We start from the raw sequence: 26,721 nt of genomic DNA, 5'->3' as shown, positions 1-26,721 counted from the left end.
ACAGGGATGGCTTCAACCTCCCTCTCTGATACTGCATCTCTGGGAAAAGTCCTGTCTTTGTCAAGCTGCAAACTAGGAAGGAGCCTAAACACTCAGGTGTTTTAGTAACCTCCTGTGATAAGCACTGAGAATCAGAAAATAAGTACTGATAACTCAAAAATAAGAGTTATTATTATTATTATTATTGCAAAATATGGCCCTGCTGGCAAAGTGCCCCAAGCCTGCAGGTACTGGAGTTTCTCCAGTTCCTTTTGATGTCCCCCCCCTCCTCAGAATCCTCATCCCTGCCCCTCACCACCAAAGCTTCAGCAGATGTGTAGGTTGGTCCTTGGAAAGGTCCACAGCCAGTGACAAAAATCCCAGCAATGTCAGGTGGAGCTGGATGAAGCCTTCAAGAAGAGAGACCATCTAACACCCCGAGAGGAAAGGCAATAAGCACAGTTGACATTCTGGGGGCAAGGACAGACCATCACTCACAGAGATCTATGGGTTCAGTACAAAACCATTTCTTAAAAATGATTTATTGCTAAAAAAAACCCCCTCACAGACACAAAACTCTTCAGCTGTGTGGTTAATGTTCAGTGCTGGCATCACCAAGACTGTCAGCAGGAACAAATGCTTTGGAGGACATAAATCCTGAAGGCTGCAGCATCCAAAGGTTACGGTGAGTGGAATAATCCGTGTGAAGGAACAAGCTGCACCAGCGAGGTGGAAGAGGCAGAACAACGTATGGATGGACTCCCAGGGCAGTGCAGGAGGAGTTATTCCCACCCAGAAGATCAGGAAGCAGCCCCATGGTCCATCACCATCCACCCTTCACAGTTCAGGGGTGGGTGGCTTCACCTCCCCAGACACAGATCACGAGTCACCTTCTTGGTGTCACACTTTGGATTCCGGGGTCTTTGTGGACTTTCCTGCCAGCTTCTCCTTCTCTGGGTCTGCCTTTGTCTCTGCTGCCTTGCTGGCTTCCCTCTCCTGCTTCCTGAGGATCACGTACACGGCCACGAAGCACAGGAAGGCTCCCACCTCAAAGAAAAACTGGAGACCCAGGTACCTGTGGTGTGGGAACACAACAAATCAGAGTGACCAGGGCACTGCCCTGGGCTTGAGGGTGGAAAGGACTTGACACAGCTACTGGTCAGAGAGTCATTCAATGATGAACCTGCCATGGGGGTGGAATATCATCACCTAGAGCTCCTTCTCAGCCTCCTCACCGTGCACAGGCTGCACTTGGTGTCTTCTGTGGGTCGAGTTGGGGTGTTTTATTGGAAGATGAACCCCAGGGCACCAATACTCAATGTCCCCAGGCCCCCTGCCGCACCTCATAGGCAGGTTTGGGGCTGGGCTGATCCCCACTGCTGCATTTCCCCCATGGAGAAGACACCAGGACAGGCTGCTTCTGTCTATCCATGTAAAAGGAGTCACCACAGCATCACAGCTCAGGTTGGGAGGGACCTTAAAAACCCATGTGGTCCAACCTTCCATGGGAAAGGGAGCCTGGGGGAGATTGTCTAGAGCTTTGTCCACTCTCATCTTGAAAGCCTCCAGTGAGGAGGACTCTACTGTGTCCCCAGGGAGGTTGTTCCAGTGAAGGATTGCAGGGGTTCTCCTGGAACTGGACCTCTGTGGGTTACAGCAGCAAGTTTTCACAGTCTCTGGTGGGGTTTGGGCCTGTGCCAGTGGTTTTCCAAACCATTCCTGGCCACTGCTGGGGGTTATCCTGGCCCAGGGGGTTGCAAGTGCCCCTGTTTGTTCACCGGCAATTTATCCCGTGTCAGAGGTGGGTGCCACGTTCCCCCTGGGTTTTCCTCTGCCCCCTCAGCCCTCCTGCTGCTGGGTCAGCTCTACCTTTGCCTGAAGAGGGTGTTGTCATAGTATCTGCAGGCTGCCTTCCTGTCACACCTCTTCTCCCACAGGATGCAGGTGGTGTCGATGGCGCTGCCGTACAGGATGGGCCCCGGCATCCACGCTGGAAGCAGAGAGGGCTTGGTTATGCCAAGAGAGCTGCTCTGCTGGCACACACCCAAGCCTGGTGACTTCCCCATGTGCTAAAGGGCTGGGAAGTGGCTTGGGATGGCCTTTGCTGTGGCCCATGAAGCCACTGGTCTTGCACAACACGCCAAGGCCTGGCTGTGTGTTTGCTCCCCATTGAGATGGAAGTTCTTTCTCATTGCTCATCCCAGGAATCGCAGAATCATCAAGGCTGGATGAGACCTTCAAGATCTTCAAGTCCAACCGTCAACACAGCACCACCATAATCACCCCTAAACCATATCCAGGCACCTCTTGAGCACTCCCAGAGGCTGTGACTCCACCACCTCCCTGAGCAACTTATCCCAGTGCTCACCTCCTTCATGCCCTGAGCATTTATGCCCCTTTCCACCACTGCTGTGGCATGTTCTGGGAGCCTCCAGGGGAACATGGATTTTCACCATCAGAAAAATAATTAGTGGGATTACAGGACAAGGTTTGGAGCCACCCTGATGTGCTGGAGGCAAACACAGCAATACCTACCCACAACTAAGGGCCAACCTCCTGAATCTAAAGGTATTTCCAGCCTCCTTTTATTTTATTAAATTATGTAATTTACCCTCATGGAAGTGCCTCGTCCCCTCCCCATGTGCAGCCCCCCAGACCCTGCAATGCAGCATCTTTCTCTGGCTTAGGACAGGCTTTGATTAGTCTGAATACACAGCACTCCTGCTGCATCAGGGATGAAATCCCTACAGACCTCCAAGAGCTGCCATTATTCTCCAGGATGGGTTTTTAACACATTTTAATTTACCTAAAACTCTCAGCAGCATGAACTGTATCCCAACAGCAAAGGATTTGTCTTCAGGCTGGATGCTCCTGAAAAACAAAAAGGAAAATTTGCCCTCTGGCCAATCCCACAAAGGTGGACGTTTCCCTCCCTGGCACAGCACCTCACCCAAAAAGTTGTCCTTCATCCCAGCCACCAAGGACCCCAGGGAGTTCCCATTTAGGTCAGCAAAGATGATGAGGTTTCATTCATTAGGGCCACACTGTGACCACAGCTTTTCCTTGGCCTGAAAATCCTCCCTAAAAGACAGGGAGGAGCTCAGGTAAAGTATTTTTGCTTTTCATTTAAAGAATCCCCAGGAGTAAAACACAGACAACACAAGGGATGCTTTTTGTAACTGAACAAGGGATTTACATGCTGAGGAAGTGGCTGGTTTTGGGGTGGGAAGCCCCAGTGTCTATTTTGGTGGTACTCTAGTTTTCTGGAATCAATATTCCAGGCTGTGGTTCCTGCTGGTCACACATGGGAGAGGATTGGGTGGCAGAGGACATCCAGGTCATCACCCTCAGGGGACTCAGCTCCCCTTTCTTCTGGGACTGCCTGGAGCACTCACAGCTTCAGCAGTCAAAGTAAAAACAGATTTTTAACCACAGCTTTTCTCTAAAAAGCAACTGTTTGGAATGTTTCAACCACAGAAATGTGCTTGGAAGCATCATTTATAGACTAATGCAAGGATTCCTCCATGGTTTTCCCCTCTCTTCCAGCACATTCCCAGGTCAGCTCACCCTGGGGTCCAGCTCCACTAGTCTGGGTCTCATGTTTAGGCTGTTGCTGCTGCCCCATAGGCACCTTTCCAAGGGGGTGGGAAGCTGGAGTCCTAATTGCCTCTTTGCCCTGGGAAGGGAGGCTGTATCCAAGCAAAGGAAGGTAATTAAACTTCTTAACTCAATACAGAGCTGCATTAAAATGAGCCAAAATACTGCTGAGCTAAACCAATGCCGAGTTAATGGTGCATCTCCTTGCTGAGGTACCAGCCATAGGTGGGGAGCAGGAATAGGATGGCTGCTGCCTCTGAAGGCTGTGCTGAGACCAGGAATGGGGCTGCTGAGGGCCATGTGGGGTTCCTGTGACCCTCATGGCCCCGTGGGTGGATGGAGATGCTGTGGTGTGACACCCACCATAGTGCCTTCCAGGAGCACCTGGCCACACAGCTCCATGGCAAAGCCTCCAGCAGCCTGAAGTCTCCACTTGCTGCTTAATTCTGCAGGATTCAGCAGCAATGGCCAAGGAGTCCTTGGAAGAGCCTTTGTGGTGTCACAGCAGCAGGAACTCTGTCAGTGCAGGGTCTTCAAAAGCAAGTCTCAGCTTGGGGGATAATTCTGATGTTTCTGTCCTGCTCAGCCATACCAGGGCTTGCCAGCAAAACCCAGCCTGCTCCCATTCCCAGCCTGGAAGGTGGACATCCACATGCAGTGCCAGATGGCAGGAGCAGAGGCACCAACACATGCAGAATCCATGTCAAAGCACCGTGAGGAACTGGTGTAACACAGGGCTGGTTTAACCCTCAGCTGGAGAAAACCTTCCTCCTCAACCCAAGGACCCCCAGCCATCACCTCTGGAGGCCTTTGCGGCTGCACCCAGGCCGTGACTGGCCCAGCTGCTCACCTGAGGATGAGCATGAAGGACGGGGTGTGGGATGTGCTGGCGAGGATCCCGGCCAGGCAGGACAGGACCACAAAAGGCAGGAAGAGGTGGGAGCAGCCGGTGCCACAGGTCCCGGGAGTGGCAAAACTCCCGTTTCCGGAGATGCAGCTGCAGTTGGTATAGTTCTGGAAAGGGGAGAGAAAAGCCAGAGGCTGCTCATCTGAAGGTAGAAGGCAAAGCTGCCAGCTGCCATACTGAGGGTGTCTGTAACTAATTAGTGGTAATTAGCACTCAGGGACACCTCTCTTCTAGTGCCCAAAGGGGCTCCAGGAGAGCTGGACAAGGGATTGAAAGACAGGACAAGGGGGAATGGCTTCCCACTGCCAGGGAGCAGGGTTACATGGGATATTGGGAAGGAATTCTTTGCTGTGAGGGTGGTGAGGCCCTGGCACAGGTTGCCTGGGCTCTGTCACCTGTACCCAAGTTGTGTCCTGCAGGGAGACCCCTCATGCAGGGACTGTGTGCAGGGCAGAGCTGCAGCCAAAGCCAGAGCCCAGGCTCAGAGGAGTCTTAAATCAGAAAACACTTACAAGGGGAAAATATAAAACCTCACCTTTGAGAGAGGGTCATAAATAACTGGCAGAGCCTTAGCAAAGGGAAGATGCCTCGAGGTGATGGATGAGGATTTTTTTCATTTTCTCCATTTTTTAGTTCCAGTTCTCTCCTTTTTTTTTTTCTTTTCATTTTCAGAAGTGACTTTTAAATAAAATCAGCATGATCTTTTGGTTGCATAGTTTTGCAAAGGGGTGGCAGTTTGTAGAAGGCTGATCCCAGAGGCAGGAGCAGCTCAGGGTCCCCCAAAACCCTGTTCCTGCAGCACTGCCTGCAGAGTGGCTTTGTGACCACAGGGAACTGCTCGCAGCTGAGAGCGTGGGGGGAGAGTTAGGATGAAAAGGGACACAATCCCTCCTCCCACCTCTAGCAAAGAGGATTCAATATTTGAAATGAACATGGGGATTCATCTTCTTCAGCTACCTGAAAAGGACTAAACCAAACTCATCCTTTGGGCTCCTTCTGCAGCCATGGAGGGAGAGGTGGGTCTGCAGAGGACCCCTCACAGATAAGTGAGAGCTGGGGAGAATTTGGGCCCAAGCAGCGAACAAAAAAGCAATCAGATAAATAAAAACTCGCTCCATCTGTGTCACCACCACCTTCTGCAGAGAATCAGGGTCACCACACTGAGGGGACTCGCACAAAGCCAAGTATAGACAGAGGGCTGGGGATGAAGGCTCTGCCCCTTTCATTCCAAACCCCAGAGGATTGTATAGCAGGGAGCATGACCCCAGCTGCAAAACCCTCTGAGCAGAGGGCACAAACCACAAAGCCTCTGGGGGGTCTGTCCCTGGGAGATGCACTGTCTGGGCAGCAGTACCACAAGGGTGATGCAACACTAGGGCTGGGAAAAACCACCTGGGGAGAGGAGAACAACCCAAGAGCAGCCTTGAAACCAGGGCTGTGGCTTCTGGCACACAGCCAGCCCAGGGTTTTTCAGGGTCAAACATCACCAAAGCACCATTTAGAAATTGTTTTCTTGAGAGAAAGCAAGTCCCAGCTGGGACCTTGTTGGACTCTAAATTCTGGGATGTGTGCTGACCAGCTCAGATCTGACCTGGCTGGCAGCTGATCCCACCCATGACTGCAGACAGGGAGAGCTGAGGGGGCACAGAACCCAGGAGAGCCCTGTGGCAATGGAGATTCCAGCAGGGAGAGCTTCCCAGGGAAGTCCTTGTGGCCACCTCACTTCAACAGGTCACACTGCACCCAACCAAACAGCAAAGCACTTACAGGTTGTCACTGCAAGGTCCTACTCCTGAATAAAATTTGGAGGTTCCTGCTGCTGCCCATGGAATTTGGGGATATCAGCTGATGCAAACAGCAAATGGCTTTCAGCATCCAAGAACTTTAAAAGGAGTCTAAGCAAGGCTCCTCTGGAAGGGCTGCAGCAAAGCCGAGCACACAACTGTAGGTTTTTCTGCACACCGGGAGGGTTTCTGGAAACCCTAGGACACGGAAAGCAGCAGACAATGAGTGCCACGGGTCCCTGCCCTGGCAGAGAGGCTGCAAATGGTAAGAAAAGCGTAAAATTTCCAACAAAACAGGTGCTGGAAGAATGCCATAAACGCAATAATGTCTTTTTTCCTTTCATTCAACAGGTAATACCTGAAAGGAAGAGCTGATGCTGGCTTTGCCAAGTAGTGTTGGCGTGGCACCATCAGAGGAGCCCTGGTTTTGCTGTAGGCTGTGGCTACACATAATTATAGGATTAATGGATGGGGACACACTGAGGAGAACAGGATGTCAAAGGGCTGGAGGCATCTTTGAGCAAGAAAAAAGCAGCTGAAAAGGATCTGCTGCACAAAAGGCAGGCCCGGGGATGCAGAAAAGCACATCTGGGACTAAGCTCTGGCAGAAAACATAATTGTTATTAAAATGAAGAGCTGTTAATTAACAAAATGCTGCTAACTGCCCAGACAGTCCCATGCTGCCAGTATATCCTGTGCCAAGAACACAGCGGGGAAACTACTCATCCTATATGGATTGCTAATGATTTTCCAGGTATTCAAAGCACTCAGAGCTGCTCCCTGAGGCAAATCCTCTTGGGAGAGCAGTTTGGGTGACACCTGGTGCAAGACACCGAGGTATGTGACAGTGGGCACCTTCTGTATGGATATTTTCCCTTCATAACCCCAAAAAAAAGAGGAAGCACATGGATTCCATCCAGTTCCAGGGAACTTCAGGTATGTGGTGCCTAAATTGGTGCCCTGGTTTTGGGAGGTGCCTATTCAAGGATGGGACAAATCACAGCAGTATAAGGGGCATCATCCACAGACTTGGGGTCATGCAAAGTGCTCTGCTTGGCCTTCCCATCCTGCACATCCTCCCGTCCCACCACAGGAGACACAGCTCAGGAAGATGACCTTCCTGGTGACCATTTGGGGATGAGGGGAAAGCAGAAGGTCTTTGCATCTTCCATGGAAAAAGTCCACTCAAGGAAGGAAGCCAGGGTTTGGGAAGCAAAACCTTCCCTTGGGGGTCAGGTGAGTGTGGAAGGACACCTAAAATATTGGATGCCTCAGAGGTTTCTCCTTGCTGTTTTGCCCAACCTTCCCTGCACATTCCACATGGATCACACAGAGTTTGTCCAACACTAACAAACACCACTAATTGCCAGTGCCTTGGTCATCCCTCCTCAGCCATCCCACATGCACAATGGGAATGACTCACCAGGACTATGTTGGTGTCCTCCTGGATGTTCACAGCCCTGCAGCCAGCAGAACAAGGTGAGGTGTACTCGATGGAATTGGAGCCACAGATGGGGTTATAGGCCTTCTCGGGGCAGTTGCACTGCAGGTTACACTCCAACTCGTGGTGCCCAAATTCAGAGCTGCAGCAGGGAGAAAATATTAATGCAAAGTATTGAGCATCACTAATATGCATCTTGCATAGAAAACATGCCACGTGTACATTGAGATTAGTAAAAAACCCCTTGATTGCTCAACCAAACCTTCCCCATACATGAGTGGGGAAATTCCACTGTAACCCCCCAAGGCTTTGCTCTGCCTGGGCAAAGCATCCTGACCACAAATGGTCAAGGCAGTCACCCACTTCCCTCATATTTGGTCCCAAATGTGGGGGTTTGGGGTACTTGCAACGTTCTGAGCTCCCCACTGAGGGCCAGGACCAGGTTCCACCAAAACCACGAGACACTGAACGTGTGGATTCACAGAAACTTGGATCAAGCCTTGAGGGAAGACAAGAAACTCCTGCCCACGTTGTAGCTGCACAAGGAAGCAGCCACAGCTTTGAAGGTGTGATCCCAGGGCTGGCCCCTGCCCAAATTATTCACGGGTGCGTAACTTGCTCTGCTTTCCAAATGGAATTTTAATCCTGTGCTGTTTGTGCCAAAAATGTGTTTACTTCGGGTTCCACGCTACACTTATTCTTCAGTAGGAAATCCCACCAATTGGACTCTTACAACTCTGTTCCTAAATATCTTTATGTTAAAAAGGTTTTAATTCTAAGGAGATAAAGCTCAAATGACCCCATGCATGGGATAAACTAAAAATATATTTTCTGCCCTAAACTTGAGGATGCAGTGGATTCAGTGTTTATCCACAATAATTTCTAGCCTTATTTTATCACCATTAAATATTTCTCCTGAGGGAATAAACCTATTTCTGGGCATTCTGCTTAACTCACACCTCCCCCCCGAGGAATGCACCTGGATTGGGGTGTGCCCACGGCCCTGGGAGTGACCTGCCCATGCCCATGCCTGGTACCTGTCACTGTAGGTGACACCCGCGACCTTCTGCGTGGGGCAACCGAGGAAGAGGAGGGGGAAGGCCACCAGCAGGCACAGGAGCATGCCCAGGACACACATGGCACTGCACTGCCTCAAGGACATCTGGAACCGCTTCAGGATGGCACCGCCCACCACGATCCCCACCATCGCCCCCGGGATGTTCACAGCACCTGGGGAAAGGCAGGTCAAGGAATCACAGAGTCACAGAACAGTTTGGGTTGGGAGGGACCTGAAAGATCACCTTGTTCCAAACCCCTGCCATGGGCAGGGACACCTTCCCCTAGCTTTGGAAGGTTGCTCCAAGCCCCATCCAACCTGGACACCTTGAACACTTCCAGGGATGGGGCAGCCACAGCTCCTCTGGGCAACCTGGGCCAGGGTCTCCCCACCCTCACAGCCAACAATTCCTTCCTAATATCCGATCTAAAGCCATTCCCCCTTGTCCTATCATCATATGTTGTTTTCCATCCTCTGAGCCATCTCAGTCCCTTCACACAGCAAAAGCCCAGAAGATTCGCTGTTGAAGTTCTATTTTTCAGCACAGGTGATCCAGAAGGGACCAAGGTTTTTGCAGGAACTGGTGAAATAAGGCTACAAAAAAGCTGCTTTTCAAACCCAGCAGGATCTCACAGCAAACTGGCTGCCTTATGTACCCACGGATGGGAGATGCAGGGAGCAGTGGGAAGCTGTGCTTCACCCAGAAACTGTGACTTTTCAGTGCAGACAGGAGAAACACCAAGTAAACCTAAAATGTTTAATTTTCACACAGTGCAGGATTGTCACCCTTGTAAAACTGTGAAGGTTTCCACCACAGTCTTGGTGTTCTGCAAACCCCATTTTTACAATGGGAGCCCAAAGTTCAGCTCCAGAAGTGCAAACTCTTTTAATTCAGCAAAGAACCAATGGGGAGGCTGCTTTCAGCCCATAAATACCCTGCAAGGAAGGAGTTTTCAACTACAGAAAGCTTTTTGATCTATCAGAAGGCAGCAAAGCAAGATTTGGTGGTGGGAACAAAGGGTAGGGAAGTTCATCCATGAAATACAGAGAGGGTAAATCAAGGCTGGGAACAGCTCAGCTGGGCAGGACACAACTGCTTCAGCATTTAACCTTCCTGCCTGTGTTAAGCCCAGGGTGGTGGGCTTTGCCAGCCTGCTCTGCTCACTTTCTTCTGATTTATTTGTTGCACACCTCAGATTGTTAACCCAATGATGGATGTGAAGTAATCCCTGATACAGAACACGCAGAATTCACATCTGATGTTTCCCTGCTCCCTCGATGCAGTGAGTTCCCTTCCTCTCCTTGATTACAGAGAACAGCTTTAGATAACACACATTTCTCCAGGTCTTAAAATATCCCAGCAAGCTCAGGCTGCAGTGGAAAGGAAGGAAAGCAAGCAGATAGGAGCTGAGCAAGTGTATGGGCAAGGACCTTGTGCCATGTCTGTCTATGGGTCATGGAAGGAGACCAGCAGCTCCAGAGGAATTCTTTGTAATTTCCACATCATTTTTTTAAGGAGTGCTCAGCAACACTTACCAATGATCATGTTGGCAAAGGATGCTGTGAGGGAGAACTGTCTCTCCAGGAACTTGCCCATGAACGTTGCTAAACCAGCAACCATGGCAGAGATGTTGACCTGAGCCAGCACCACCAGCAGGTAAACGGGGTGACGCAGGTTCCTCAACAGCACCAGAGGAAAACCTGAAAGGAGAAGGGCAAAGCTGTTGCATACAGAGCAGGGGTACAGCAAAATATTAATCCTAGAATCATAGAAAGACTCGGGGGGGAAGGGACTGTAAAGCTCATCTCGTACCCTGGAGCTTTCTGGCAGGGCTTCTGCTAACACAAACACAAGAGGAGATGGGAAGTCATTAAAAGTTAATTTATTTGTTTGCTGCGGTTGCAATTTCAATGTCCTTTTTGTTTCAATCATAAAAAATGCAATTTTTCTTTGTTTACAGGCAAGAAACACTCCCGCAAATTCCCCTGTGGCTGAACCCTGGAGAAAGAGGCATCTTCAGCCTGCTTAGCAAAGACAGACACCTCGGGGGAATCAGGGTGCCCAGTGCTGACATCCTCCAGCTGGGAGGCTGGAATTGTCCATCCTGAAGTGATTTCTCCTTTGTGACACCCCAAACCCACTTTCTCTGCTGCTGTTGTTCCCCCTGAGCCATTGCCTCCCCACCGTGCTCCCTGCCTGGCTTTGCAAAGGGCAACTTCCAGACAAACAGATGACGAGTTTCCCAGATGAGGGCTCGGAAAGCCAATATGCTGGAGCAGAGATAAGGAATTAACAGGGAGGATTAATGCAAGGGCCTGCCATAAATTAATGGTGTTAACTCTTAGCAGCTCCCAAACAACTGGGACAATCTTTCTATCTGCTCCAGCACAGCAGCTCTGGGAGAACTATCTGGTGCTTTTCTGGGAGGTGCCCCAAGCTGTGTGTTTATTTTAGTTGTCCTAAATGTTATGTGAAGAGCAAAAGGACCCTCTGTGGATGCAGCAGGGTCCTCCAAATCCACAGGCTAAGCTCCTGTTCATGGGAGTGTTGTTGCCTCTCCAGCTCAGCACTCTGCTCTCAGGGTCAGGCAAGCAGCCAAAAATGTTGGGGAGTAGCAAAAGCAGGTCATTAGAGAGGGTCCGAGTATGCAAGATGTGGTCAAGGACCCTAAAATACTGACCCACTGGAGAGCTGAGAGCGCAGCGGGCAGCTGGAGAGGGAATGGGCTGTTAGACCAACGTGAACCCAAGAGGGGAGGTGGTTTTTCTCCTAACTATCACGAAAATCCTGATTTTTGAAGCATATTCCAGCCATACTGCAAATATGAAACCTCAATTGAGACCTCCTGCGAGCTAATCCAGCTTTTTCTGGAAGTTGGTGGGAATCTTCCACCAAAAAGCTCTTTTCCCCAGAGTTTTTGGTCTTTTCAATCAAACTATGCCCCCTCTGCCACCTCAGATCAGAGCTAAAAAGTACAACACTGAGCAGGTCACAGGAAGATTTCTGTCCTCTGCAATCACCTCCTCATGACTAATTGGATCTCCCTCCCAGCTCCAGGGAGGAAGCTGGGCAGATATTAAAAGCAAGTGGAAACTGTACAATAATAATCAAAAAATGTCTTTGAAACTGTCTGTAGGGACCATAAGAGTAACAAACAAGTCACAAGCACAGTGTTCTAAATGCTCTGAAGATCACCTTTAATGGATTAATTCCCAGTGTGTGCAACAGAATCTGCACGTCCTCCCAGGTGTTTTCAGCAGAAGCCTGGAAATTAGCAATGGAAATTACTCCAGGCTGGCTAAATCCTAGTTTTTTCATTACTGTGAGCCGATCCAATGCCTGCAAAAGGAGCACCTTGTGAGTGTGAGGAGCAGGGTGCAAGCCAGTGTCACATCTTTCCCTAGAGCTCTGGCTTTCCTAGATTTGGAGAACTCCAGGCAGCAGAGCCTGCTCCCTTCTGGGGCAGTCGACCTCCTTGCTTGGAAATGCCTTTGCCTGAGCATTTATCCTGTCCACAGCTCCATCCTCTTATTGTTGACTGGGGATGGAAAAGCCCTTCCTGTCCTTGAGGCAGAGTTTCCAGGCCTTTGCAAACTGCTCATCATACCTTGCTCCAGAGAGATTCAAAGCCCAGAGAAAGGGACACCCTGAAGAACCTCCTGGGATGGGCTCTAACTCATCCTTGGTTTGTTTGCCATACTTGGCAAAAAATCCCACAAGCCTGATTTTGCTCTCTACTTGTCCCCATGTGCCACAGGACACATGGCAAAATGCTTCCTTTTCATGGAATGGTTTGGGTTGGAAGAGACCTTAAAGATCATCCCATTCCACCCCCCTGCCATGGCCAGGGACACCTTCCACTAGCCCAGGTTGCTCCTGCCTGGCCTTGGACACTTCCAAGGTGATTCAGGATGGAAAATCTCCAAATGCTGTTTTCATAAATTAGTTTGTAATTAAAAAAAAAAATAGAGAGAAGAAACAAAACAAGCAGGAGAGTGACAAAATGGGAAGGAAAAATCTTTAGACTTCACTCGAATTGTCCCCATCTCAGCACCACACATACTACCTACCACCCATTTTCTGGCTCTAAAAAAGGGTTTTGTATCAGAGATCCTGGTGACTTCAGCAAAATTGCTCTCTTGACAGAAAATAGACACTTTGTTTCTTTCGGAACTGGGTTTGAGGGGATAAATTCTCAGAAATAATGAGTTTTGAGCACAGCCCTGACACAACAACTGATACAAGCCCCAAGCCAAACCCGCAGCTCCAGCAGAGGTGGGATACCTCCTTCTCTCTCCACCCAGTGGCAGGGAGCTCATTTTTATTCATGTTTCAGAGGCAAACTGTCAGTATGAAAGTCCCATCTGAGCACTATAAATCTGTTCCCATGCAATTGCTTCCTAAACACAGGTTTTCTAAATGACAGTGCCCCAAGGTCAGGGGGGGAATAACCCCCTGCCTGACTCCCCTAATTGAGCATTAGGCCGGAGAGCAGCAGAATAAAAACCTGTCCACGCTCATCTGGCTGTGTCTGCCCTGCACTGACCTTCAGAACACAGACAATTTCCAACAAATTAAAGGGACAATATTCAGGAAATATGGAGGAAGCTGACACAGACTGACTTCAGAAGGCCACTTCTTATAAGTAATTACCAAAGTGCAGAGTATTTCCTTCAAAAAACACCCAACTCAACCTTTAGCAGTTGCCTCCCCAGACTAAAGCCCAGCTGAAAGTCTTCAGCACAAAGAGCTCACTCATTCCTAAACAAGTTAATTGCAGTGGATTACTGGATTCTGACCACCCTTCTGCTTTTAGCTGCTCAGACCCTGTCTCCAGGCAGTGCCAGCCACCCTCGGTGGGACAGGAGGCCAGCCTGGCTTGGATACTGTCACCAGCCTTTATGAGGGGGTCTGGAGAGGTTTTTTGAGGATGAAAAGTTGCCAGTGCTGCTGTGGGTGTGATTCCTGCTGTGCTCTGAGAACTGAGCAAGAGCAGCTGGATGCACTCAAGCTGCAAAACCCTTCCAGCTGAAGGGGGTCCTTCTCTTCCCATGGCTCTGCTCCAGGCTCACAGGTTGCACCCCTCTGTCCTGCCTGGATCTGGGCTCTGATGAGATTTTGGCCTCTGTTTCCTGCCCACCTAAGCCATAAAGCATAGATTCACAGAAGGGTTTGAGCTGGAAGGGACCTTAAAGGTAATTTTGTTCCAGCCCCTCTGCCACGGGCAGGGACACCCTCCACTATCCCAGATTGCTCCAAGCCCCGTCCAACCTGGCGTTGGACACTTCCAGGGAACCCAACAGTGTGCCTAAGTTGCATCTTGAGGGGTTCCCAAGGAGGTGGGCTGAGCACAGGGAGGAATATCCCTCTTTCCTACCAGCATTGCAGCCCACGGCACATCCCACTGCTCATCCTCTGTGCTGGCACAGGAGCCCTGTCCGTGTGGGAGGGGGGAATTCTCACACTTACGTTTGATGAACTCGCCCAGAGAGAGGTTCTGTGTGTGTTCAGGCCTCGCCCTGAGCTGGCTGAGCATGTCCTCCTTCTTCTTGCTGTCACTCTGCTTCCCACTCACCACCTGGGGGCAGAGGACAGGCTGTCACTGCACAGATCATGCCAGACTTTCCCCTGAACTCAATTCTCCTCTCCCAAATCCCTGCAGACACCAGATCGTGCTTCTTGCCGATGGAGTTTGCAACATTCCTGGGCTTGGCCATCACTGTCCGTGTCCACACTGTCAGGATTCCAGTGGGGCTGAAAGCATCCATATATCCATGTTACAGGAGCATGGAGCTTCCCCACCTTTCCCAACAGGAATGGATCACACTTCATCAATGCCAAGCTGTGGCATTACCCAGGTACAGCACGCTGTGTGCTCAGCTCCCAGGAATATGGAAATCCAAGAGGAGTAAACCTTTGCAGTGGGAAAGCTGGATACCCTTAGGGAGATGGGTTTCCTCCCCACAGGTTCTTTATTACCTCTGAGTGTGGGGAGGGAACAGCCATAAGAACCTAAAGGGTGACACACCTGGATCTCCCAGCCTCCAACCAGTCTGGACACTGGTTTTGGGTGGAGGATGAGCAGGTCCCCTGTGCCTCTGGTTGTGTGCAAGTGCCCTCTTACAGCAAGGAAAGAGGCAGCAATTTTAAGGGAGAACAAATCCAGGCAAGAAGGGGGGCTGGGATGGAGGCAAAATGTTTTTCACCTCCCAGAGGCTGCCCAGGGCAGTGGGGGAGGCCCCATCCCCAGAGGGATTTAACAGCCTTGTGAACGTGACACTTGGGGACACGGGTTAGTGGTGGCTTTGTCTGTGCTGGGGGAATGGTTGGACTGGGTGGTCTCTGAGTGCTTTTCCAACCTAAACAATTCTGTGATTCTATAGTTCTGTGTCCCAGAGCCACCTGGAGCAGGGATGTACTGGCAGGAACAGGGAGCAGCCACTGACCCCTGACCTCTCCCAGCCCCTTTTAATTCTTCTTCTGCTCCTGGAAACTTCTGCTGGATTCAAGCAACTCCTCCTCCTTTAGTTCTTTTAATTTCTTTTAGCCACACTGAATCATGTTGCCACTATCCCAGGATCATGGAAGATCACCCAGTTCCACCCCCTGCCATGGGCAGGGACACCTTCCACTAGCTTTGGAAGGTTGCTCCAAGCCCCATCCAACCTGGACACCTTGGACACTTCCAGGGATGGAGCAGCCACAGCTTCTCTGGGCAACCTGTGCCAGGGCCTCACCACCTATAGAGTGCTTGGAGCATCCAAGGTCCTTTGTAGCCTCACTAGATTACAGCCTGCAGAGGCAAGTGTCCAACATCCCATGGCATCCTTCCCCCATCAGCCAGCGGAAGCCAAGGGAGTGGAGGATTTCTTGGATGAACTTCTGCAGGCTGCAGCCTACTCTGCAGGCTTTTAGGGGAATCACTGGACCAGAGGGCATTAATTAGCTTAGATGTGCTACTGTGCTTGAGTAACAGCAGAAGGGGTTCAAGCAAGAGTGTGGTTTTCATGGAAAACCACAGAGTATTTCCAGACAGAGCCAACAGCCTCAGTTCTGACATCCCCCACCGGCTCAGCAGCAGCTCTGCTGCAGCTCCCAGCACAGATCTGAGCTGGACAAATGAGTTCATTCAACAGCAATTAACGTTCTTAATGGACAGAAAGAAATAGGCAGCTCTTGGGCTAAAATGATCTCTTTTGCCCTGAAACTCAACCTGGTTATTAAACACCAGAGAGGGCAAAGTGCCTGTGCTGCAAGTGCCACGTTCCCTTTTTGAAGGTAAAAGTGATGAAACCCCTTTCCTGTTTTTTTTTAATGCTGGAGCTCAGGGTTTAATACATTTTTCAAATGCACAGATAAAATCCAGCTCTCCCGTTCACTTTTCAATTAGTTACAAGGTCTCTTCTCTCTGCTCTGAAGCTGCAGCGTTTTCCAAAAATACATTCAAGCTGTTACTGACTGTGGCTTTCTCAGCTTCCACCTGATTATACTTCAGGGAGTCAACAGCCTGTACATCCAGAAAACAAACCAAATTCCCCCAAATTCTCCAGTCTGGGATGTCTCTGTGTGAGTGTGACCCTTGCAAATGGGATTTCTGTGCTGGCTCAGCACCCACCCCAAGAGCAGCTGCTCCCTGCACATGGAGCAAAGCCCTCCTAGAGGAGGAATACTCCTCTTCCCACACTGGCTTGGCCCCTGCTATATTTTTTTGCTGCCTGAAAAGATCAGGAAATGCCTTCCTGTGGGATGAAGGACAGCAGCAATCCTGCCTGCTTGCTGTGGATGATGCTGGAATGATGCTGGCTGTACCATCAGGGATGCTCGAGCCCTGCAAGGATGCTGTACATCATGCCAAGGAAAAACAAACTGAGCTTTGCAAAATGCCCCCACACTTGGATTTTTCTGGATGATTCCTTAAAGGACTCCGTTTCCTGGTGCACCTGATGTTTTTGCAATGGGATTTTTAACTGTCTGAAAGATTTTGCACAGAGAAACTGTGGCTGCCTCATCCTTGGAAGTGTCCAAGGCCAGGCTGGATGGGGCTTGGAGCAACCTGGGCTAGTGGAAGGTGTCCCTGCCCATGGCAGGGGGCTGGAATGGATGAGGTTTAAGGTCCCTTCAACCCAAACCATCCTGTGATTTTCTATCACCATTACTTCCACCCTCCTGGGGGATGGAGGAGGCAGACACGCTTGTGAGGAAGGAGGATGAAGCTCCCACACACTTTGCATTAGGAAGAGCATCCCTAACCTGACCCTGACCTGGGGAAACCCCCCATTTCCCTGTACAGACATCGAAAAATCAGGTATGACTGACTGGCTTTGCAGGAAAGGATAACAAAGGCAGCTTCCCTGCTCTCACCCACCTGCTCTTGCACCTGCAAGAAGGGCAGCCAGAGGTGCCAGCAGCCTGGTTTTATCCAAATCTACCACTGGAAACAGGGATAAATGACCTGCTCTGTGACAGAGAGGTATTCTTTGTTTAATTTGAGGTGTCTGCTGAGTTTCCCTCTGGCTGTGCAGAACCTGGCACTCCCAGCTCAGTGAAAAGTAAGGTCAGATAAGTTATTTTCATGTTAAACAAACAAAATGTAAAACCTCACAGCTTGGAAAAGAATTATTTTCCTCTTGACAAGGTCATGCTCCCTACAAACACTTCATTATGGCTCTTCCAGCAGGTGTGGGTCCCACCAGGGACCCTATTTCCTGGAGTGTTAAAATAACCAGCCGAGGGGCACCTTGCTCTCATGAAATGGGATGAGTATTTTTAGCTGCTGTTTGTGCCTGTCTTTAAAGCTCCCTGGGGAAAATCTTAACATAGAGACCAGCCCATTCCTTTCCTGTGTCCTGCCTCTTGGCCGCCTCTTTGATGCCTTGTATTTCTAGGCTGCCTTTGGTGGTGCTTTAGAAGCTTTAATGAGGCATCACAGAGCAAAGGTTTTCAGAAAAATACCCCCATTTTCAGTACCTATAGGAAGGCTGGAGAGGGACTTTTTGCAAGGGCATGGAGTGACAGGACAAGGGGGAATGGCTTCCCACTGCCAGAGGGCAGGGTTAGAGGGGATATTGGGAAGGAATCCTTCCCTGTGAGGGTGGGGAGGCCCTGGCACAGGTTGCCCAGAGAAGCTGTGGCTGCCCCATCCCTGGAATCGTCCAAGGCCAGGTTGGACGGGGCTTGGAGCAACCTGGGACAGTGGAAGGTGTCCCTGCCCATGCAAATGACAGGAGGTGGAATGGGATGGGGTTTAAGGTCCTTCCCAACCCAAACCATTCTGGGATTCTGTGAAATGAGAAGAGAGTGAGAAACATCTCCAGGACCATCTCTGCACAAGCATATATGTAAGGAGTTACGTGTGATGTGAGGAAGAACTGAAGATGGTGCTTCCAGCAGGCCCTGCTGCACCACTGGAAATCACATCCAGACTGGTCCAGCACTGGGCAAAGCAGCCTATGAATGGGATGGGTTGGTTACAAGCAGAGCTGCTGGGATGGAGAAACAGCAGAGGATCAGCAGCTTCCCTGACCCAGCCAAGGAAGGCTTTCCATAACCACTCCAATATAGCAATGATTGGGAGAATGTTTAATCAGTATTAGGGACAGAATAACTAACTAATGACTGAAATGTAGACTGGAGAATGGACAGAGCTCTGCAACATGCAGGGAAATCAGGTTTTGAAACCTCCTAGCAGTGAGGCTTAGGAGGAAAGCACTGGTGAGGTGACCTGATATCCAGAGAGGGTTGTGTGACAGCAAACTGGAGCCACCAGGGCTTGGACATGACCAGGACATGTAAACCTATAAAAATCCCAAACAATCCATCAGAGCTTTGTCACAAGACATCTGTCTGCAGATGCCAAGTGCTGATATTGTAGGGGAAGTGTATGCAGATGTTTGGGTTTGTGTTTGGAGTGTCACCTGAACCAGGAGATATTTGGGTGGACAAGACAGATCTTGCACACGAGAAATGCTGAGTGAGGGCAATGCTCCTACTTCTATTTTAGGTGCTGCTGAGAGCACTTTTCCCCTTTTCAATCCCTTTTCCTGTCAGCCACGGAGCTGCCAAGACAGAGACTGTGCCCAAGGAACAGCACAGGAATAACCTTGAGCAGTGGGAATACAACCACCTGGGGTGGGATACAAGAACAGCAACAGACGGCAAAGCATCAGCTAAACCTTGGCTACACAGCCATTGGAAAGCCCTTAAATGCTGTAGTTGCCCACAATACAGGACACAACTTCAAGGAATGTTTCTGGCTCATGGAGGCAGGACTAAGCTGGAATTACTTCCCAAAGATAGCAGCATGTGGGTAGTGACTCATGAGATCAAAGAGTCACCCTGGCCTTGGACACTCCCAGGGATGGAACAGCCACAGCTTCTCTGGGCAACCTGGGCCAGGGCCTCACCACCCCCACAGGGAAGGATTCCTTCCCAATATCCCCTCTAACCCTGCCCTCTGGCAGTGGAAAGCCATTCCCCCTGTCCGGTCCCTCCATCCGTTGTCCAAAGTCCCTCTCCAGCTCTCCTGGAGCCCCTTTAGGTGCTTTAAGGGGCTCTGAGGTTTCCCTGGAGCCTTCTTTTCTCCAGGTTGGAGCCTTCTTTTCTCCAGGCTGGACCCCTCCAGCTCTCCCAGCCTGATTCCAGAACCCTTTGTGATGGAAAAGCTGTCCTGCTTGTGTCCTTAACCTAACACTGATTTACTCCAAGGCCAAGCAAGAGAAAGTGATTTATATATACACATATATATATTTTTAGATATACATATTAATATATATATGTACAAACAGAAAAACACCTGTGACAATGCAGATTTCCAACAAGTCTTTGAGTGCTCCCACAGCAGACATGTTTTAACCAGAACAGCACCTGGCAAAGTTTCTACAGGGGCTTTTATTTTCATTTTTAAGCAGGGCCCCTTCCTGCTGCTGATGGTGCTGTTACCCCCATGGGACAGGCCTGGCTGGCCCTGGCATCTCCCATCTCGCAAGGAGGGCAGGATTTTGCTATGACTTAGACTATTTTCCTGTTGTTGCTTTTTAACTGTCAGCAGATTCCAAAGGCTTTCTGAGGGAGATGGTAAAATGGGGAGAAATTCAAGAAGATCTGGGCAGCAGGGGGATATGTGGGTGCTCAGCCATGTGGAAGCATTCCCTACAGGTCCCAGCCAGTGGAGCAGTGAAATCTGTTCTTTTTAAATCAATATCCACCCATTCCTCCCTTAAACTCTTCTGAGCAGCTCAGAGTGCAGAACTTGCCAAACAGTGCACCTGTTTTAGTTCAAAGTACATTATTTTCACTCTAGAGCCGTTTATGAAATTAATATTCCCCTCAGCCCTAATAAAGAACCTTTCCCCTAAGATGGAGTGGGGTACCCTGAGCAGGCTCTGCTAATACAGATTATCCATAAGGACTTCAAAGCCATCCAAGCTGCAGGAGGATAAATCAGGCACGCTGAATTTAGGAGCACACTCATCCTGCAATGCTGAGCAGTTTTCACCCCATCACCTCGCAGCACCTTTGCAAACCTCAGGGCCTATATAACCCAGGAATAAATCATTACATCCCCATAGGTTTAACTGGTAAAACAGGTTGCATTTTCCCAGGCAGGGAAACCCCAAACCTCCCTAAGAATCATTCATTCCTGTGGAAACTCAGGCAGAATTATTCTGCACCAGACAGTGCACGGGCTTGTTCAGACAGGAAAGTTTCGATGCTGCCTCAAGGTAAAACACGTGGAAGGCAGTTACACAGGTCACAGTGTGGCCAAGACATCGAGATGAGCACAGTTTCACCAACTAAGCATGTCCCAGCAGTGTCCCCTAAAAGCACAGTTTGTTCTGTGTTATTCCTCCTGACACGCCGGGAAGCGCTTGGGAAGCTCACAAGTTGTGTCCCATCTTGGCATGAGCACTGAAGCTCTCAGGAGGGCTCCAGAGCAGGAAAAACCCTGGCAGTAAACACAGAGCAAAGCAGTGTCCTTTTTTGGACAGTGGACTTCAGTGGGCTCCAGAAGGAGGAGCATCTCCTGAGCAAACAGACGCTATTAGAACATGCAGCAACAGGCTCAGGCTGCTGAAGGTTTTTCCCTGTCAGTTATTTCCAAGGACTTCACAGAGCCAGGGTGTTTATGGGCTGGGAAGCGTTTAAAATCCTTCTGGCCAGCAAAAAGGTCCCAGTGAGAGGTGGTGGGGGTAGCTGGGTGTGGGAGCAGCAGCCGAGCCCAAGCCCCAAGGACGAGAGGATTTGCAGTGGAAAGGAGACAAACCACTCCCCAGCCTCAGTATTACCAACACCCCCAGGGGAAACCCCACTTCCAAGAAAAGGCTCCTGATGAATTATTCACATTTCCTATAAACTGGAGCAGAAGGGAAACAAGGGCCACTGGTGCAACATCTCCCACCACCTTCCCAAAGAGATCATGGAATCACAGACTGGGTTGGGTTGGAAGGGACTTTAAAGATCATCTCATTACACCCCTTTGCCATGGAGACCTTCCACTAGCCCAGGTTGCTCCAAGCCCTGTCCAACCTGGCCTTGGACACTTCCAGGGATGGGGCAGCCACAGCTTCTCTGGGCAACCTGGGCCAGGGCCTCACCACCCTCACAGCCAAGAATTCCTTCCCAACATCCCATCTAACCCTGCCCTCTGGCAGTGGGAAGTCATTCCCCCTCGTCTTGTCCCTCCATCCCTTGTCCCAAGTCTCTGTCCAGCTCTCCTGGAGCCCCTTTAGGCACAGGAAGGGACTCTGAGGTCTCCTCAGAGCCTTCTCCCGGCTGAACAATCCCAGCTCACCCACCAATATCCCCAAGTCCTTCTCCTCAGGGCTCCATCCACACCCCACCCAGCCCATGCCTGAGTTTGCAGGAGCAGGACCATGGAATCACAGAATCATTTAGGTTGGAAAAGACCTCTGAGATCACTGAATCTAACACTGCCATTGCTTCTCTAGGGAAGCCAAGGAGACCCACCTGCAGGTGAGCCAGGAGGGTGGCTTTGAGAAGGACCACAATCCACACAGAACCTTTCCACTGCTGCACATTCCCATGCAGAGGAATCAACACACAGGCACTGCTTCAGTGCTCCACCACAAAATGATCACATCCATAAGCTGCTGAGCATCACAAGGACCTCTGACATGAGAGGTGAGAGCAAACCAGTCTCCCCTCCAGCTTTGGGATGCAGCTCTGATTTGCACCATCACTTCCATGCTCATGTTTCCCATGGATGCAGCAGCTTCAGTTTCTGCCGGAGAGGGAGGGATGTGCATTTAAACACGAGGGGTTTGTGTGCAGTGCTAACAGGTCCACCTGCAGCACCTCTCCTACCTCTTTTGGCATCTCCCGTGGGAAGAAGAAATATGGCACTGCAGACAGAGCCACCAGGCTGGCTGCCACCAGGAACCCGAGCCACCAGGCACCCACCCACCGCGGGTCCTCGTGGGTGAGCTGGACTTCAGCTGCAACACAGACAGAGAGAGGGGCATCAAACCAGCAGTGAAAACAGGGAGGGACCCCACTGCACCAACAGGATGGTGATGGGTGGCCTCTGGCACCCTGAACATCAATCAGCTCCAAAGTGGTGGCTCCCAATCCGGGGACCATCGGTTCTCACCCCATGGTGTGAAATCACATTTCATTCTTTGCTATTGCCAGGGTCTCCAAAAGGCCACTCAGCCCTTTGGATGGAGACAACTAGGACAAGGATGTCCTACAGCTGGAAAGGCAAAGGAAAGCACCCCTATCACCGCTTTTCCAGAGAAGGGACACCTGTGTTGTGGAAAAGCTTGGAAGTACTCACTCAGGGGGATTAAGTCATGATGGCTGTCAATACAGAAGGAAAAATTCCTTCTGAAGTTTAAAATTAAATTAATTACAGTTAACTTTTGGCATCCAAGAGCACTGGTTTAGTTGTTTACAATCGCTCTACCCACACAGGGATCCCCTGTTGGCAGAAGACTTGGATCCTGGAGTGGTGCCCACCACTCTGGTCCATCACCCAGTGCCTGCTTTGCAGCTCAACCAAAGGAAGCTGATCTTTAAAGATGCTTTGATAAGAATTTTATCCCATTCTCCTGTCTGCCCTCAGTTTTCCCAGCCTCCTCTCCTGCCATCCTCAGGGCTCTGTGCCAGCAGTAACATCCCCCATGGGGAGGGTACCTGGCACTGATAAAATGGGACATGCAGAAGCCACAATGTAAATTCACAACAGGGGAAGTCTGAGCAAGAAATATTTCTCCAGAAAAAGGTGATCCCTGTGGTAAGATGGCATTCAGGAGCATATCCCAGGAAACAAGTCCTCCCAGAAACCTCTTCCTTGAGGTTTAACATCAGTGAGCCGTTCACACCGGGGAGGTACAACTGAAACTGCATTTTACTGGGTTTTGGTGCAGCCACATCTAATCTCCAATCTCTAGAAGTGACAAGTGATAGGAAAAAGAAATTGATAATCTCCTCCCTGCATTTCAGTAAAATGGAATTTTAAATCCTTTCCTGATAAACACTAATTTTTCTCCTAGTAAAACAATAGCTCTAACTCTAAGCAGCAACAGCTCGTCAGCTTTTCCCAGCTGGCTGAAGACACTTTTAGGCTGGAGGGAGCCTAATATCCCTTCTAACCCTGCCCTCCGGCAGTGGGAAGCCATTCCCCCTTGTCCTGGCACTCCAGACCCTTGCCCAAAGTCCCTCTCCAGCTCTCTTGGAGCCCCTTTAGGACTGGAAGAGGCTCTAAGGTCTCCCTGGAGCCTTCTCTTCTCCAGGCTGAATATTTGCTCTGTTAACAACCAGGAAAGAGCCTCTTATTTTCCAGACCATGATTCAAGAGCAGCCAAAAAGGAGATGATTACAAATGCTTTAATAGCACATCTCAGGGAGAGACATTTGAAAAGGAAATCCCTTTTGTGCTCCTTTCTTGCCCTATCCAGCATTTTCCTTCTCCTTATTTTCACCTTCCTCCCATCCTACCATGCTTCTTCACACCTCAGGGCTGGTACCCATTTTCCAGCTCCATCTTTCTTCTTCATGTATCTTCTCCCTGGGTTTTGGTTGTTCTCCACATCCCCACTACTGGCTGGCAACAAAACACTCCTGCCAGTGGTGCTGGCATATGGCAAGAAATTCGTGGAATTCTGCTTAAAAATCCCTCTCAGGGCACGTTCACTCACCTCCGCTGACTTTGTCGATGTCCACATAGAATTGCAGCATGGCAGAGCCCAGCATGAAGGCCACCCCTGGCCCAATGACAGTCACAGAGAACAGGATTCCTGCAGAGAGATGAGAGCAAAGAGGGCTCAACCCTGTGGGAGAGGACCACAGAGACAGGAGGTGCCTCCAGACAGGACCAGGCTCCTCCATGTCCACCTCCAGCACAGCTGATTTTCCTGGCAGCTTCCTCGGTGCCCCTCTCACACAGCAACAGTCCCGTGCTCCCTTCAAAGAAAGGTTTTGCAAGGTTAAGACCTTTTCTGCCCCTCTTCTTCAGCCTCCTAGAAAGATTGGAATACGCCCAGGAACAAGACGTGTCTCTCGGCAAAAGAAATCCAGGAAATGCCGAGATTTTTTACAGGGTGAAGGAGATAAAAGTTATCAGTGAACTCTCCTATGTGAACTACTGATTAAAAATGTATCAACACATGGGAGATTCAACTCTTGCCTTACATGTGATCCTTTCAGCTGAGGTTCAGAGGTTTGAATCAACCACCAGAGTAAAATTTGATGCTGTACTTCCACTTTTTTGACAGTGATGACCTGGTTTTGATCCACCTTTGCTGTTCCATTCAGTTCAATTCAATTCAATTCAATTCAATTCAATTCAATTCAATTCAATTCAATTCAATTCAATGTTACTCACAGATAACAGCTAGAAAAGGAGTAGAAGGACCTGCAAAGACCATTTTGTCCATCTGACCACCCTGGGACATCCCTTTTAGGCCTGTGCCCAAGCAGTTCTCCAGCACCCCCCTCTGCTGAAGGATACTCTCCCATCTCCAAGATGCTCCCTATAATTTTGTAATAATATTTAAAAATTTTTGAATTTTTAATTATTTGTTATTTTTTAGCTTCCTATAATATTCCTAACATCTAAACAGAGTCTTCATAGCTGCACCTTAAACCCATTGCTGCCTTTTTGTGAACACAGTGATCAGATTATTCCTCTTTGCCTTCTTGAAGCCTTTTTGGAGGAGGACATGGTTATTATGTCTGTCTCCAGGTTATGACTCTCAGGCCAAAAATCCCAATGTTTCCCTCAAATCGTGTTTTCCAGCACTCCAGGTCTGTCTGATGTTTGTCCAAGCTTGAAGCTTTGCCATCAGTCTCATCCTGGCTCCCCCTCTTCCCACAGTCTTACCCAGATAGAGGGGGGAGTTCCTCTTGCTGGCGAAGTCATCGATGTAGGAGATCCCAAAGGGCTGGATGGGGACACCACCGATGCCCAGCAGGGCCTGGGCAATGAACATGACCAGGAGAACCTCGTGGTTCTCCCTGCTGGCACGGGGGGTGCAGTTGGCATCACTGAGGTTCGCCCAGGACCTGGGCTGGCACAGGTCAGTGGTGTTGCTGAACGTGCCTGTGGGTGACAAGGGGAACAGGTCTGAGGAGCTTGGTCTGGAGAAAGAGCTTCCCAAAGATAGCAGCATGTGGGTAGTGACTCAGGAGATCAGAGAGTCACCCTGGCCTTGGACACTTCCAGGGATGGGGCAGCCACAGCTTCTCTGGGCAACCTGTGCCAGGGCCTCACCACCCTCACAGCCAAGAATTCCTTCCCAATATCCCCTCTAACCCTGCCCTCTGGCAGTGGGAAGCCATTCCCCCTTGTCCAGCCACTCCAGGTTCTTGTTCCAAGTCCCTCTCCAGCTCTCCTGGAGCCCCTTTAGGCCCTGCAAGGGGCTCTCAGGTCTCCCTGGAACCTTCTCTTCTCCAGGTGAACACCCCCAGCTCTCCCAGCCTGGCTCCAGAGCAGAGGAGTTCCAGCCCTCGGAGCATTTCCATGGCCTCCTCTGCACTTGCTGAAGCAGCTCCACATTCTTCTCATCTTATCCTTAGATGTTGTATGGGAGAAAATCCAAAGCAAGTTCAAAGGTTACTGTACAGATGTTCACAGAGATGGATGCACATGCCATGAAAAGCCACTTCCATTGAAGAAGTGGAGCTGAGGTCACTTCCAGGACCTTTGATATTCCTTCCAAGAAAGGTAAGTGAGGAGAACTGCAGATTTTGTGAACAGCTACTCGGGAAATGAGAACTCATTTTCCCCAGAAAAAGCTTACAAAGCTGCCTAAGTGAAAGTGCTGATTCAGGCACCCTTATCTTCCTCAAAATACTGAGGGGGAGGTGCTTTTAGCAGGATTTCCATGGTTATCCCCTAAATCCTGTGGAACTCTGACATGGGGTCACCTGCACCAACAGGTGGCTAATTATTTCCAAACTGCCATTAGCATCCTGTTTGCAGCCATGACTTATTCACCTATTAAGTGTTTCCCTGGTGCCTGTTGCAAAGTGGTGCCTTTCTTCAGCTGAAAAGTGGCTTTGGACAAACAGATCATCTCTGTGTGAACCAGCTGAGATCCCTCTGCTGAGCCAGAGGAGGCTTCTAAAAGATTTGCTGGAGCAAAAGATTTGGAGAGGTAACAAGAAAGTGCTTTTCTCCTTCTTTTCTCATCCCTTCACTTTCTTTCAGGGAAAAAATCCCAAATTCACCCTGGTCTGTTCCTTCCATGAGTGATTTAAACTGCATGTTCCTCATGAGAGGTTGATTTTCTGGTGGGGTCTAAAACCTCAAAGCATTCCCTCGAGCTCAGCTAGGCAGGGGAAGACAGGTGAGGCTGGAGAAACAGGAGAAGATGGGTGTGAAACCAACACTGTCTCATTGCAGACAACAGCATTCACCCCTTGGGGTGAGCCAAGCTCCTTCCCAAACCTCATGTTTCCTTTCCACAATGGGCTACAGGTGACAGAGCTCAT

The 26,721-nt window shown here is 49.9% G+C and overlaps 1 protein-coding gene across 3 annotated transcripts in view; it reads right to left on the bottom strand.

The window, feature by feature from the left end:
• Window positions 1-505: 505 nt before the first annotated feature.
• SLCO2B1 (solute carrier organic anion transporter family member 2B1) overlaps window positions 506-26,721 on the bottom strand; it is a 40,864-nt gene continuing 14,648 nt past the window's right edge. For all 3 annotated transcript variants that reach the window (XM_027722952.2, XM_039383307.1, XM_027722942.2), the window contains 11 exons: window positions 25,109-25,327; window positions 23,925-24,023; window positions 22,090-22,220; window positions 14,236-14,344; window positions 10,302-10,466; window positions 8,746-8,938; window positions 7,691-7,850; window positions 4,427-4,590; window positions 2,786-2,850; window positions 1,849-1,969; window positions 506-1,054 (listed from right to left, as the gene is read on the bottom strand). In XM_027722952.2, the coding sequence (XP_027578753.2) occupies window positions 880-1,054; window positions 1,849-1,969; window positions 2,786-2,850; window positions 4,427-4,590; window positions 7,691-7,850; window positions 8,746-8,938; window positions 10,302-10,466; window positions 14,236-14,344; window positions 22,090-22,220; window positions 23,925-24,023; window positions 25,109-25,327 (1,601 nt within the window). In that variant the 3' untranslated portion in view covers window positions 506-879. The remainder of the gene's footprint in view (window positions 1,055-1,848; window positions 1,970-2,785; window positions 2,851-4,426; window positions 4,591-7,690; window positions 7,851-8,745; window positions 8,939-10,301; window positions 10,467-14,235; window positions 14,345-22,089; window positions 22,221-23,924; window positions 24,024-25,108; window positions 25,328-26,721) is intronic.

Source organism: Pipra filicauda, unplaced genomic scaffold, assembly GCF_003945595.2.
Source record: "Pipra filicauda isolate LSUMZ 115617 unplaced genomic scaffold, ASM394559v2 scaffold302_size1215360_pilon, whole genome shotgun sequence".
NCBI classification, from domain to species: domain Eukaryota; kingdom Metazoa; phylum Chordata; class Aves; order Passeriformes; family Pipridae; genus Pipra; species Pipra filicauda.
This window is presented reverse-complemented; position numbering and strand designations above follow the sequence as displayed.